Source organism: Microplitis mediator, chromosome 5 (assembly GCF_029852145.1).
Source record: "Microplitis mediator isolate UGA2020A chromosome 5, iyMicMedi2.1, whole genome shotgun sequence".
Taxonomy (NCBI): domain Eukaryota; kingdom Metazoa; phylum Arthropoda; class Insecta; order Hymenoptera; family Braconidae; genus Microplitis; species Microplitis mediator.
In genome coordinates, this window is record NC_079973.1 from 19,639,859 (window position 1) to 19,654,908 (window position 15,050).

At 29.3% G+C, this 15,050-nt stretch overlaps 1 protein-coding gene across 1 annotated transcript; it reads left to right on the forward strand.

Annotated features, from left to right (window-relative positions):
• Positions 1-535: 535 nt before the first annotated feature.
• LOC130667416 (nuclear receptor subfamily 2 group E member 1) lies at positions 536-11,103 on the forward strand. The gene is made up of 4 exons (XM_057468965.1): positions 536-918; positions 6,304-6,540; positions 6,688-6,944; positions 7,978-11,103. Exons 1-4 carry the CDS (start codon positions 858-860, stop codon positions 8,668-8,670), a joined length of 1,248 nt encoding a protein of 415 aa, XP_057324948.1. The 5' UTR covers positions 536-857; the 3' UTR covers positions 8,671-11,103.
• Positions 11,104-15,050: the final 3,947 nt, after the last annotated feature.

Here is a 15,050-nt window from a genome sequence, read left to right on the forward strand (position 1 = left end):
TTAGAATTTTCTTTACTCCGCCCCTCCCCCCTATTATTAATTGAACTTTTAATAATTTATTAATCAATAATTTGAATTATTGTTTGAAAGAATTTTTTTATGCATAAAAAGTTGAAAATTGTGGCTTTCAGTAGAAATGGGTTAAAGTTGATGACATTGTCAGACATTAAATGAATTGTCGAACAATGAAAGGGTCATAGTCATCAGTATAGTATTTTTTTACTTGTATATGTATATATATATAAACATATACACACGCGCATAGGGTGTACGGTAAAACAAGATGCCAACTGATGCTCGTTGTTGTCGCGCGTAAAGCTCACCGTTCAACCTACAACCCCTCACTGTATCATGAGTTCAAGGAGAGGGAAATGTTCTGCTCAATATATATGTATATATAACTCTATATACTATAAGTTATGTATATAAGTCTTTTGGTGCCGCCCTTTGTCCCTAGGAGTAGGGTGAACTTCGACCAATCAGATTCGAAGCTTTTCTCAAAACGGCACCCGACTGAACCATCAAAAAGCCTCGACTCAGATCATTGTCAGTCACTATTCATTCAAGAGTTTGCGACGGAACAGTCACAGACTTTTAGGAAGGATATCTTCGGTTTAAGCATACACGACAATCGTTAATTTTAGCCTTCGTTTACGCATTTGAGTTATTCTTTCAAATTTAAATAACTTATTGCGTTCACACTACTTGTTACAGTTTTATACTTTTTTTTTATCAATTATTGTTACCTAAAGTGATAATACAAGTGGTGCAGATAGACTGCCGTTTCTTCTTAAATTTTAATTTGTGTCGGTGGTTATTACATCATTACAAAACTGGCGAAAGAACAGAAAACACTCATGAATTCTGCTCATAATCGAAAGGCGCATAGTCATAGTCGAAAAATGCAGCCAGCACCAAGTAAGTGTTCATTTATTTCATTAATTTTTGAATAAATTCAGTTTTTTTTTTAATATCGTAAGACAGTCATACCAAATTTAAAAATAATAAATTCTGTACAGTGTAAAAAATTGGGAGTAAATTCGGCGTGATTACGGATTTTATTTCAATCCGAATTCACTCCGTGACTCGGAGTCCCGGATTTTGAAAAATCACTTTGCATACGAAATCAGGAGTTTGTTTCTTCGACAGAGTGATGTAAATTTAATATGAACCCGTGTTTATGATTCGAAGTTTTAATATTAAAATAAACTCCTTCTAGGAGTGAATTTCACTCTGAACCGGAATTTCAATATTAAATTAAACTTTCCTTCGGAGTGGATTTCACTCTGAAGGGATTTAATAAATAGACATTCATCTGCTCCGGATTTATTTCGCGTTCACTCTGCTAATTTTTTACAGCGTGTCTTTATTAAAAAATATTAAGAACACACAGAGAATTTTCGAGCAAAAATTACCCATAAAGTTTGGTACTGTAAGGACATCTAGCCAGTAACTAAATTTTACTGCGGTGTTAATAGAAATTGCGCTTCATTTACATCTTATCGAGTAGTATATTTTACAACGCGCATAGGAAAAATTTAGATATTTATCACATATCCATGCAGTATCATATTTTTTAGGAAATTTTTACTAAAAATTTCTCTGCGTGAACAATTATGCTAATTAATATTTTATTTTGGAGTAAAAATTAATTTTTTTCAAGAGTTTTATTTTTAAATTTTTATGTTGTATTTGTTTGCAAGTTTTATCATTTTTCAAACCTGAAGGTTTACATAAACTTTAAAATATATATTTATTTTGAGCTATAAGTAATTACCATAAAACTTTTCCAAATGATATATGTGAATTATAAAGTAATAATTGCTATAAAAGCGGCTAATAAGTTGACAACATATTTATAAATATACTCAAACTTTATATATTTTCTCACTTTGCAACAAAGTAAATATTCGATTTAACAGAAATAAAAAATTCAGCGAAACAAAGTACAGAAATAAAATTAAAACACTCACTGTTGTAAAAAAAAGTAATTTTTCAATGCATAAAATACTTGACTATTGGAACTAAATAAATTTAAACTTAAAATTTAGCTAAAATATTTTCCTATGGTGAAAATGCCGACCATAAAAGTTTTATTTACTTAACTTCTTATCCCCATAAATATAAAAATTCTTGACCAAACACATTTAGTTTCATTGCCACAATAAAATTTAACCAGAATATATTTTCGAGCATAAATATAAATATATATACCAGAATTTTCGTTTTAAATTTCCAGCTTAAAGTTTATAATTTAAAATAAATAATTTCTTTATTTTCGTTCGCAAAATATCGCATTATTTCACTTGAATTAACATACCGTTTAAATCTCGATTAGGCTTATAGATAATTGATATATATATCTGATCTCGTGTGAAATAAATGACATGTGTGTTGCTGATGAACCGAGTGACGATAAATATTATTACTATTTTAAAGTCCATGAGAAAATAACGGCAGATGTTTTAGGGGTGATAGAGACAGTAGGATGCGTGTGTTAAATAAACCTACGAATCACATCACATTTGAATTAACAGGTTGCTTGAGTGTGCTTCCGTGCGTCATTTGGTCAGCAATCAGTGCAAGCACCACCAATTGCAAAATAATAGAATATAAAAATACTATTAACGAAGCATGTGTACGATAGTTCATATATATGTATGTATACTTCGGGGGTTAACTGATGATGAGGCGGAATTCTAGTGTCGGTGGCCGAGCCGCGACCCCCAGCAAACTTTATTTTTAAAACTAAGGGAACAGATGACGGTAACGTGCGGCATCCCCTTTCAACAATAATCGAAATCAATTTACGTACAGTTATTATCTATTTTTTTAAATACCACATGACGTTAAATTCCCATGCTTCAATGACTAATAGCACCTGATACTTCTAGTAAAAATTAGTCATATCAATTGTAGCAGACAAAAAGAAAAAAACAGAAACAATTCAGTTTATAATTGAAAACGATATTATATATATATGTATATATATTTTTTTTTCAAATACACTTTTATTTAACTTTACAAAACAATAATTTCTTGCTATCGATCACTTTTATATTTACTTAGCTATTTTTATTATATATAATATTCATATATATATATATATATATATATATATATATAAATAATTATCGCGCGTAATTTTACCGTTCAATTTAATATGACAGTTGGTTCTCTAACAATCGACAGTTTTCCTATAGTTTTAAATACAGTTACTAAACTTTGCGCTTGCACGTGACAATAAAACAAGGATAAGAAACTTTTTTATTTAATAGAAAAAAAAAAATTGTAGGCTCAAACTTTTTTAAATAACACGCGGCTTAGATTTATAATAATCATGTAGAGCTTACTGTTTAAGCGGGTTTTTGACCCTTTATTAAAAATTCAAACTTTTACACGTGAATCACATTCATGTGCGTTTTATATAATTAGTATCGATAACCGGTAGTTACTCGATTTAAAGAAGTAAATTAAATTTCGTTTTGTGACAATTTCCTGGTATAACTTTTAAGGTTATTGCCCGGTTAAAATTTTACAAATTAATAATGAGCACGAGACTTTATACTTTACCTTCTACATAAGGACGTAAAATATACGAAAACTAAAAATGTAAGGGAGAAATAACGTATTCGGGGGTGGTTGAAAAAAAAGTATGCAAAAACAGACTTGTGGGTTATAAAAAATTCACGTAGTATACAAGTTGCTGAGTACGCCCACTAACTGTCCATCAATTCACATTGATATGTCTTCTTCTTTTTGTACTTCTTATTATATTTTTTCTTTATTCATTTTATAGTTATTATTTCGTTTGAATTGCTAGTTCGAGTTGCATGTATGCGTGCACGTGTACTATTTTCTACAGTTAAAGCTCAAGTTCAATTTCCTTTCTCTCTTAGTTATTTTATATATATATTTTCCCCTGGTAAAGAAATACTTTGTACCCGGTGATTCCGGGGTGCGTTGAATAAGCATTAGTGCGAGTATATACATATGAGTGCATGTACATCATGAACATCGATGCAATGCTTACCTTTCTTGCTCAGTAACTTCCCTTTAATGCACTCGATATAATATTAGATTGATTGATTATTCATAGAAACTGAATATATACTTATGTATATTATCCGAGACTATAACTTTTCCTTCAAGTTTTCGGAAGGATAAAAATATAACATGAATTTTTCTGTCAAAGGGGAAAATTTATGACATGACGACATCATGTCTATGGTAATAGTTTTAAAAGTATATAAATATTTTGATTGTTGTTTATTTTTTTTATAAATTTCTCTAAAGGGTTTCATACAATATCATATTTTTTTTTACAATAGTTTCAGTTTTATTGTTTGCTAATAAATTTATTATTTCATTTTAATAAACTCGAACAAATATTTTCTTATCTGATCCTGTTGCCGTAAAAAAAAGTTTTCATTATTTGTGGGCAAAACGGGGTACCTCGTAAATAATGATACTAAGGTCAGCCGACGTCTAATAATTTTGGATTTTTTCCAAAAGGATAAATTATAAAAAAAAAATTTTTTTAAATTGCACCTATGGTTTTTTTATAAATTCTACATGTGCAATTTTTTAATATTTTTTTTTTTTTTTATAACAGTTGTGAAAAAAAAATTTCGAAAATTGTTAATTGGCTTCAAATGAGGAAAAAAAACATTTAATAGTTTTTATCATAAAACAAAGGTCATTAACATTTTTCAACTGACCCTCGATTTTTGAAAAAGTTTAACAAAAAAATTCAAAATAATTCTCAATTATGTTTACAAAAGTGATTCTGTACTGTTTAGAAAACATTAAAAAAAAAAATTTTTTTTATACAATTTTGCGGGTACTCCATTTTGCCCCTCTTTCCCTGTATCAAATATACAATTATGACTATTTGTATTAAATTACAATATAATATTTTATTGACATTAATTTTCACACCCGCACTCGAAAAAAAGAAAATATTTTCCCTTGTACTCATTCATCGTATACATTATGACTAAAATCAACTGGTCACGGTCTGATGTGCATTATTAAAATATAATACCAACGTCAGGTTATTGTCACAAAACTGAATTTTGAAAAAGGCATTTTACGAGTTTTTCACAGTTTAGCAGTATATATTTGACATGCAGCGTATTTGTGTATGAACCCGTTTACGCGATGAAAGAAAACACGAGCGAGTAACTGTATAGTAGTATATATATATATATATAAATGAATGACACATTGAAAGTATATATCCTTTGAATGGATCGATTTGTCGCTGAGTTAGCTGAAGAGTTATCCATATACCTGTGTCCCGAGTAATATAAATACAATAATAATAAAAAAAAAAAAAATACAAGATCTTTAGATATATATAAGGAAAAATATAGACGCGTATATGAAGTTCTCACTGGTTTAAGAGTTTATAATAGACTTGCTCGGTGCTTCTGTCATTTTTTCGCGATCCGCCCTCACACCATTCAAGCCTCTTTTAATACTCCACTGTACACTATACTATATATATATATATATATAGTATACAGTGTAGTAAATCAGTGAGATAGAAAGAGAGAGACTAGAAAAAGTTCATGAATAGCGTAGTTTGAATAATAGACCGGATGTGGCTGCTGGCATATTCAATAGTTAAGTGAGCAACCAGAAACACGACACTCCATCGTATCACGATCTCCCAATCAATCCTCAGGTTCTTTATTCCTATTTAAACGCCCATTTAAACTAACGCTGGTACATACTTTTCTCTTACTGCCTTTTTATTTAATACACAAGCCGTATTTTCTTTTATATTCATTTATTTATTTCTTAGCTCCTTATATTCTTAATTGTCGACTCTGTACTACGTAAGGTGGGCAAGGTGTATAAAGTTGTACACCGCAAAAAAATCCGGAGTGAATTCGAAGTGATTTTGATTTTATTTTAATCCGCATCCACTCCAGATTTAATCCGCGTTTACTCTACAAATTTTTTACTAAAGGGCAAATTTATAAATATATATTTTTTATTCTTTTGTTATATATATTATGTGAAATATATGTACACAGAAAAAAAAGGATTTGTTGGCGCAAGAAAAATTTTTCATCATGAAATGAAAAAAAAAAATTTCTGGTGCCAAAAAATTTTTGCTCACCCCAAAAATTTTTCTTTGGTTCAATTTCTAATGCAAAAAATTTCTCAGGGCAAGTAAAAATTTTTTGCGCTAAGAAACCCCTTTTTGCTGTATACTCAATAAGTTTTAATTGTATTTAAGTTAATGATGATTTAAAAATAAATACTAATAATTAAATTTAATTATTTTAGGTCGAATATTGTATGACATACCATGCAAAGTGTGTCGCGACCATTCATCGGGTAAACATTACGGTATATTTGCCTGCGATGGATGCGCTGGATTTTTCAAACGTTCTATACGACGAAACCGTCAGTACGTTTGTAAAGCTAAATCTACGGGTGGTTGTATGGTTGATAAAACTCACCGCAATCAATGTAGAGCTTGTCGGCTCAAGAAGTGCATTCATGCTGGCATGAACAAAGAAGGTAAATTATTAGTTTATTTTCTTTCTATACAATAGAGTGTAAAAATAAATACAAAGTAAAATTTGAAAACTTTTAATAATATTACGACACTTTCTACTTACTAATATAATTGCATATAATAAATTTTTTTTTTTTTTATCTAAATAGCTGTGCAACATGAGCGAGGACCACGCAATTCGACACTACGTAGACAGATGTCAATGTTCTTCAAAGAACCTGGGAAAGATATCAACTTGACTGCTACTATGATCTCACCACCACCGGTTGCTGTATTGAATTTGGCATTACCCAAAAATTCTGATCAGCATCGGACAGCAATTGCAGGTCAATATGGTTCTCAGATGCACGCCCAACTTTACTGTGGAAGTATAACCATGCCACAAGCGGACCATTATCCGGCTTTTGTAAGTATCAAGATAATAATTTATTATATTTATTACACTGTAAAAAAGCGGGAGTGATTACGGATTTTTTTTAAATCCACATTAATTCCGTCACTCGGAATCCCAGAGTTTAAAAAAAAATCAGTCTGCATACGGAGTAAATAAGGAGTTTGTTTTTTACCTGAGTAATTTCGGAGTGATCTGAATTTTATTTAAATCCGCATTCACTTCGATTCGGAGTTTTAATATAAAAATAAATTTCCCTTCGGATTTAATTTCACTCAGAACCGGAACTTTGATATTAAAATAAATTCCCCTTTGGAGTGAATTTCTCCGGGATTAAATGAATCATCTCTTCCCTATTTACTCCGAATTTAATTCGCGTTCACTAAAATGTACTAATTTTTATTTTGCTGTCGACCAAATTTAAAACAGGAAGTTGAGTTGCCACAAAATTATACTACACACAAAAAATATTATACACATAAAACTTATCAATAAATTGTAATGAATATCATTTGTCTAAATTAGGAATTACAGTAGAAGTAAAAAATTTTCAGAGGCTCACATAATAATTATAGTGCAGCATAATAATTTTTTGACGACTCAACTTCCTGTTTCAAGTTCGGTCGGCAGCACGATAAAAATTCGTGCATTTTTTGTCTCTATTTTTCTCCATGTAATCATTAATAATATTAAGATTGATAATGATTACAGAGTATATCTTTTACAATATATTTAAAAATTTTTTGAAACTTCCAAAAAAATTTGATTATAATGACATTTGTCAAAAATATTTAGATATTTTTATTGAGCCCAATAAATTAATTTATGTAGGATATATTTTGACATTTGTTTAAATTTCAATACACAATATATCGCAATATTAAATTAATAACCAACAGTTTAAAGCTCATTATTAATTTTTTTTATAAATAAAATTTTTTTTTGGTTACACAAAAAATGTCAGACACTTCAGATAAATTTTAGTTAAATATTTTAGTAAATTTAAAAAATAAATATTTATTTATTCAAATTTATGAAATACTTTCAGCCTCCTGTCACTATACCGGTAATACCGTCTACCCAAATGGTAGTACTGTATTCTTCAGATGCAACATGTGAACACGCGGCACGTGTATTGTTCCTCAATGTACGATGGACTAAAGATCTGGCAATAACCACGGGCCTTACAATGGACGACCAATTAATCTTGCTCGAGGCTTCCTGGAGAGACCTGTTTCTTCTCGCAGTAGCTCAGATGTCACCGACACTGGATCCAACTGCCCTGTTATCAGAAGAACTCCGAAACACCCCTTTAGCGTTAGAAGTTCTTCGTTTTCGTGAAGTATTGAATGCAATCAACTCCGTTGGTATGAACGCCCACGAATTTGCATGTGTACGAGCAATAGTATATTTTTCGTCCATCCTCGAAGACCTCAAAGTACATCCAAGTAGCCGTAACAGTGATGGTTCAATGTCACCACCAGGAACATCAAATATGGCACCTGGCTACCATGCACGTGATCCGGAAACTATTGCACGGCTACGCGACGGTGCATATCTAGCACTTGGGCAAATATTACACCATGCATCTTTCGGCGCATTGAGATTCGGCAGAATATTAATGGTATTGCCATTTTTAAAATCTGTATCAAGTGGTGTGATTGAAGAATTATTTTTCCGTCGGACTATTGGAGTGATTCCTATTGAGCGCATCATATGTGACGTATATAAATCACAATAATTTTAATTATGATACTACACGGAGAAGTTATTCTAGTTTATGGTCCGGTACAACTATGACACCATAGCATTTAAAACGATAATTTCTCCGTGTAGAAGAACCGAGATTCGGAATTTTTTTTTCTGTAATTTTTTTTTTTCCGTGAAAAATTAATTTTTTTATTAAAAAATGAAAAAAATTTCGGTTCTCTAGTGGTTTTACTGTCAGATAATAATTACACGGAGAAATTGTTCTCCTTTGAAATACTATGGTGTCATAGTAGAGCCGGACTATGTTGGCCACTTGACGGAAATTGAACTGAACACACGCGACAATTACTATGGCCATGGTAAAATCGACAGTGGTTACAATAATTTGGGATATAATCGTGGTCTATTTTACTATGGCCATAGTAATTTCCGCGTGTGTTTATTTAAAATTATGCAGGTGGCCGACATGGTCCGGCTGTACTTTGACACCGTAGCATTCAAACAAGAATAATTTTTCCGGGCACATACAATTTAATTTAATATTATTATTAACAGTATTAGTATTAAAATTAAATTGTATTCATTATTATTTTAATTTAACGTACGTCATTACATACGCGGAAAAATAGTCTGATTAGTTTAAAAAATTGTTAAATATAAGGCTATTATTAAACGAGAAATATAGAAGAAAAATGTATAGATTACATGCATGTACATAATAACTGTAAATATTTGTTGATGATAATTGATAAATCAATTTTAGAGGTTTAAATAACTGTGATGTTTACATATCACTAGTTTATATATAAGAATATGTGGCTTTTGTTTCGATATGTTATACAAAGTTATCGATATTTTTAACTATGATAAATTATTTATATAATTTTAAAGGCTTGAGCAATAAACTAAATGGCTATAGGTTTAAATACTAGGTAACTTTTACATTACATTTACGGATTGACTATTTGTAAATATTATTCACGGTGATTACCAATTGTTTAATCGTATCTTTATCGGCTAAAAAATGTTTTTTGTAAAAATTTTTTTTTAATCAAAATTTTATGATTTATGTCAATATTAAGTTCCAATAGACTTGAGCGCAATTCAATTTTATGTGAAGATTTTTTAAATTTTTTTATCAGAATATTAATATCGGGAGGACGTTCAGAGTTAAAAACAATTTTTTAAATTCTGAAGAGTAAATTTCGTTTGAAAAAATAATTAAAAATTTTTTTTCAAATCGTAAGACGAATTATTAGTATTTAGTTTTATAAATTTTGACATTTTGAAAAATGAAAATTACAATAAACTGATAGTTATAAATTTATATTGTCAAAGTCGCGACTTTTTAGAATGTTGTAGACACTTTCAAGCTCTTGACTCACGCTAATACAATTCTTTGTTACAATTTCTACACGACATATTTAAAATTAATGACCCAGTATCTTACCAGCGAACTAGTACACGATCACTCCACATATTTGTATATCTATATTTACTAAATTGTAATAAATATATAATATATACAAATACATGGGTGATCAGGTACTAGTTCCCTGATCGAGTACTGGGTCTCTTACTTTACGCAGAAAAAAAGTATTTCTATGCGCAAAAAATTTTTACTCGCCTCAAAAAAAATTTTGGGGGTGAGAAACAAATTTTTTGAGCCGAAAAAAAAAAGTTGTGGGGCAAGAAAAAATTTCTAATTTTAAAAAAGTTTCGTTTTTCATTTCAATGAAAAATTTTTCTTGTACCAAAAAATACCTTTTTTCTGTGTATAATTTATAACTTTTGCTGTCAGTATTTAATTACGTAAAAAAATTCATCAGTTCTCAAAAGTGTTTCGGTTTTTTTAATTATCTTTACTTAATTTTAAATAATTTTTTTTATCTACTTATTTTTAATAGAAATAATTGAATCTTGTAACAAAGAATTGTGTTCAGTCAAGAGCTCGAAAGAATCTATGACTTTGCGATTTTGACAATATACTTATTTCTACTTATTTTTTATCTTTCCTTAAAAAAATTATTAATTCATCAGTTATTTTAAATTTGTAAACTTCAATTATAAAAATTCTCAAGAGTAATTTCCTACAGTAAAAAAGATTTAAAACAATACTTTTTAATTCTGATCGTCGTCGCTCGTAATGATTCTCTTGATGTTATGTTCTGATAAATAAAATTTTTGATAAACTTTGTAATAAATGAAAAAAAATTTTCTTCACTCGCGATGAAATAGAGTGGGCTTGGAACAAATCATAAAATTTTGAGCAAAAAAAAAATTTTTTAAGAAACAATATCACCAACTAAATAAAAAATATATATGGATATTTATGAACGATTAAATGTATGTGTAAAACTCATTATCACGAGTTTACTTGTAATGATATATTGTAAAAAAAAATTACTTTTAAACGATTGTGAATAAAATTCGACAATGACCATGAAACTCTTGACTTATTATTTATATCTTTGAGTATGAGTTTAGAAATATTTCGATTCATTTCGTAGAAAAAAATGGGATAAGTTAATCAGTGCGGACACTTAAAAATTTCAGTAATTACTCATACGGAAAGATTGTTACCCTACTGGTTACTGTTCTGCACCCGCTTCAGTACGGTGCTGGAAGAAAATGCTCGATTGTGGTGCAGCACACTGATGACTGTGCGGAACCTGACTGAGTCGGGTGCAGAACAGTAACCATAGTCGGGTTCCAATCTTTCCGTGCAGGATTACTTTTTAGAGAAAATTTTTTTACTTATTTTCAAGTGTTTGTTATCTGAAAATTTATGATACTGAAGTTAGCTGACGTCTACTAATTTTTGGATTATTTTCAAAACGATAAATGATGAAAAAAAAAATACTAAAAAAAATTGCACCTACAGTTTATTAAATTTTCTACATGTGCATATTTTTTCTTTGTTTTTTGTAATTCATTTTTAGAAAAAAAAATCTGAATATATTTAATCGTCTGTTACGAATGATAACTAAAAATTTTTAAATAAAAAAAAAATTTTTTTATCCAAAATAAAGTCTCTTTTTGCCCCGGATTTCCCTAATATAGTTTGGGAATAAATAAGGATGTATACTAGAGTTTGAAAAAAATCAGGACTGTAAATTGTTAAATTTTACCTGCAGCTCAAAGTAGTGTCACAATGCCCATGAATTTCATGAGTATTTCACGGTGATTTGACTGGTAATCGCAGTACAAAGGACCGCGTCTAACTCACAACTCTGTTAGCAGTGGCTTAATTCAGTAACATTGTCCGAAAGTCCGAATATTCGTGTTGAGTTTCTTTTGGTTGAAACCCGCGGTACGTTAGTGTGTAATCATCAAGCGCGCAGGTAAATAATCGCCTTCTAAGTTTTCCGACCTTAAAAGACTTTAGACTCCAGAGCTACTTTTTATTCTAGACTTGAGAGTCCAGAGTCTTATTTCAGATACTCTGCTCTATACATATAATGTAAAAAACTACTATATATATAACTATGATGAACTTAGACCAAACTTTTGTAAGAAAAAAAAAGTTAAAGTGACTGAGGGAAAATTTAAAAAAACGAACCGGATTTTTAAAGATGATATTGAAACTCACCGACGTCGAATAGTTTTTGGATTTTTTTGAAAACAATAAATTATGAAAAGAAAAAATATTTGAAAAATTGCACCTGTAGCTTTTTTAATTCTCTAGATGTGAATATTTTTAGTTTTTTTTTTTGTTGTTGATTTGTTGAAAAAAAAATTCGGAAATTCTTAATTGTCTGTTGACTTCAGGATCGTCTAATAATTTTTGGAATTTTTTAAAAATGATAAATTAAAAAAAAAAAAAAAATATTTAAAAAAATTGCACCTATAGTTTTTTAAATTTTCTACATATGCATATTTTTAGTTTTTTTTTTTTTAAATTACATTGTTGAAAAAAAAATTAGAAAATTGTTAATTGTCTGCTAACTTCAGTATAATTTTTTAAGACTTATCGCGATTATTAAAAAATCGATTTTTTTCCTTTTAACGATATTTATTAATAAGTTATAAATATTTATATTTGATGGCTAAAATAATTTTGTTAACGCTTTACGTCAGTTGTCTGGTAAGGATAAAAGAAAGTTTAAGTACGTGTGATGAAGTGGATAGTGAATAATCGGCTGGAGAAAATATATTCTCACGAATTTCTTAACGGAGCATATAGTATGAAGGATCTTTATACATATAAAGTTTACTTGTTGCAAAAGTGATGCGGGATAGTGAAAAGCACTGGCGCTCGTTCTAATGGTTTAAGTGACTCTTGTTCTTTGCATGACTGGCTTTTGAAATGTTGTGCCACTCGTCGTGTATATATACGCGGCACCCCGTGGCATCCCCTCAATACATCATCATTCAACGTGTTTATGACAAATACTCGTTATCATAAATTGCCAATGAATAAAAAATAAATACCTTCAATACTAAACATTACATATACTTGAATAAATAAATAAAGCTAAAATATATACAGTAGATTTTTTCTAACTTTAGAAAAAATTTTATTATACTATCTACGATACTAAATATTTAATTTCAACTATTTGAAATGGTAGGAAAATTTTTCAGTGGTAAAATAATTAGTTTTACTATTGAGAATAATAACAGTAACAATTGATGGTAGTGACGATTACTATCGAAGATGCTAATTGTAACTATTAAAGATTATAATTGTTACAATCGAAGATGGTGACTGTTATTCAAGGTTGTAAAAATTCTGAAACAAAAAATAGGATAAACTTATATAAATTTAAATCCTTTATTTATATCCATATTTTAGCTATGCCCATTTTGTCCTTTAAATAATTAAAATAAGTAACAATACAATCGTTCAATTCCGAATATAATAAAAATTTCCAAATATTGGAGCTGTTATTGATAACTTTAAATAATTGGGTATGATCATCAAAATAGCAACCATCCAAGTATCGAGTGATAAGGAAAACTTTATCATCATCAATAATCAGTGTTTTTTTTACAACATAAAATAATGGAGCATCACTTGATCTGTAAGGCCGATATTTAAATTCTTTATTAGTTTAGATAGTAATTATTATTCGGGCTGATGGTAACTATTACCATCAGGTTATTAAGAATTACGATGTTGTTAACAGTTATAATTAGTTAAGATAATAAAATGGATAATTTCTAATTATCATCAATAATTGTAGATTTTACCATACAATTGGTAGATACTACAATTCAGATTGTTTATCTAATAATTTAAATGATATTCACTACTATCGAATTCAGTTTAAAAATTTTACTATGACTCGAGGATAACTTTTACGATAAAATTTTCTCCGTGTATGTATATATATATATATAAAGATAGTTACAGTTATTATCGGTTAAAATAAACAATAAAAATTGAAGAGTCAACCGTAAAGTTTGTTGAAGCAAAAATATAATTCGTTACAAGATCAATGCGGTCTAATATTTATTTTTTAACACAACATATATATAGGATCCTTTTGCGGCAACATCAATATAATATAACTATGGTACATATTATATTTATGGTTTTTCGGCAACTTCTAACTGTGAAAAACCAGTGAGACCGCCCGTTGATTCGTTTCGGCCACTGTAGCCATCATCGACCAACGTCACTATTTTCCACCACCATTTCACTTAGGATTTACTCCGTAGCCATTGAAACTATTATATTCTCTGACAAATTACTCAGGTAAACAGTCCGCCCAAAGATATATCAATGAATGAAAAACACATCTGTCAATATGCCGCTTTCAAACTAATGTGTAGTGTGACAAATAATTCGTTTCACTTTTTATATATTATGTGGTATCCATTCATTACAATATAATGTAGCTTTCAACAACTTGTTTAAATATTTACACCTAGCTTACAATTATTTTTTACTTTCATTCATTTCTTCATCTTATTTTGGTTATTTTTCAGTAAAAATTCATGTCGAAAAATTTTTTTTACAGGACTCATCTTCAAAGCCGTCATCAATGCAGTGAGTAATTAAACGTCTGGTAATTAAAAAAGTACTTAAACTACACCGTATGTTAATAAATAACAATAAGAAAACTATACACTTCCCAAGTGCTAGCAATACTTGAAACAAACAATAAATTTTCATACATATATATATGTATAGTTTATATTTAATAACAGTAGCGTTTCCAGATGATCGAATAGTAATAAACTATACTCACACTCGTATATAATAAACCCAAAATAATTAAATCCATCTACAATTTACGATCTCCAATTAAATATATGGACCCTGAAATACTTTGTTACATTTGGAAGTTTCTCTGTTACTCTTTAATATTTGGCATTGTGACATCAGGCACTACAGCCCTATAAAAAATAACAAAACAAAATAAGTTCCAAGTGTATCTCGACTAGGTGAAAAAATTCCTG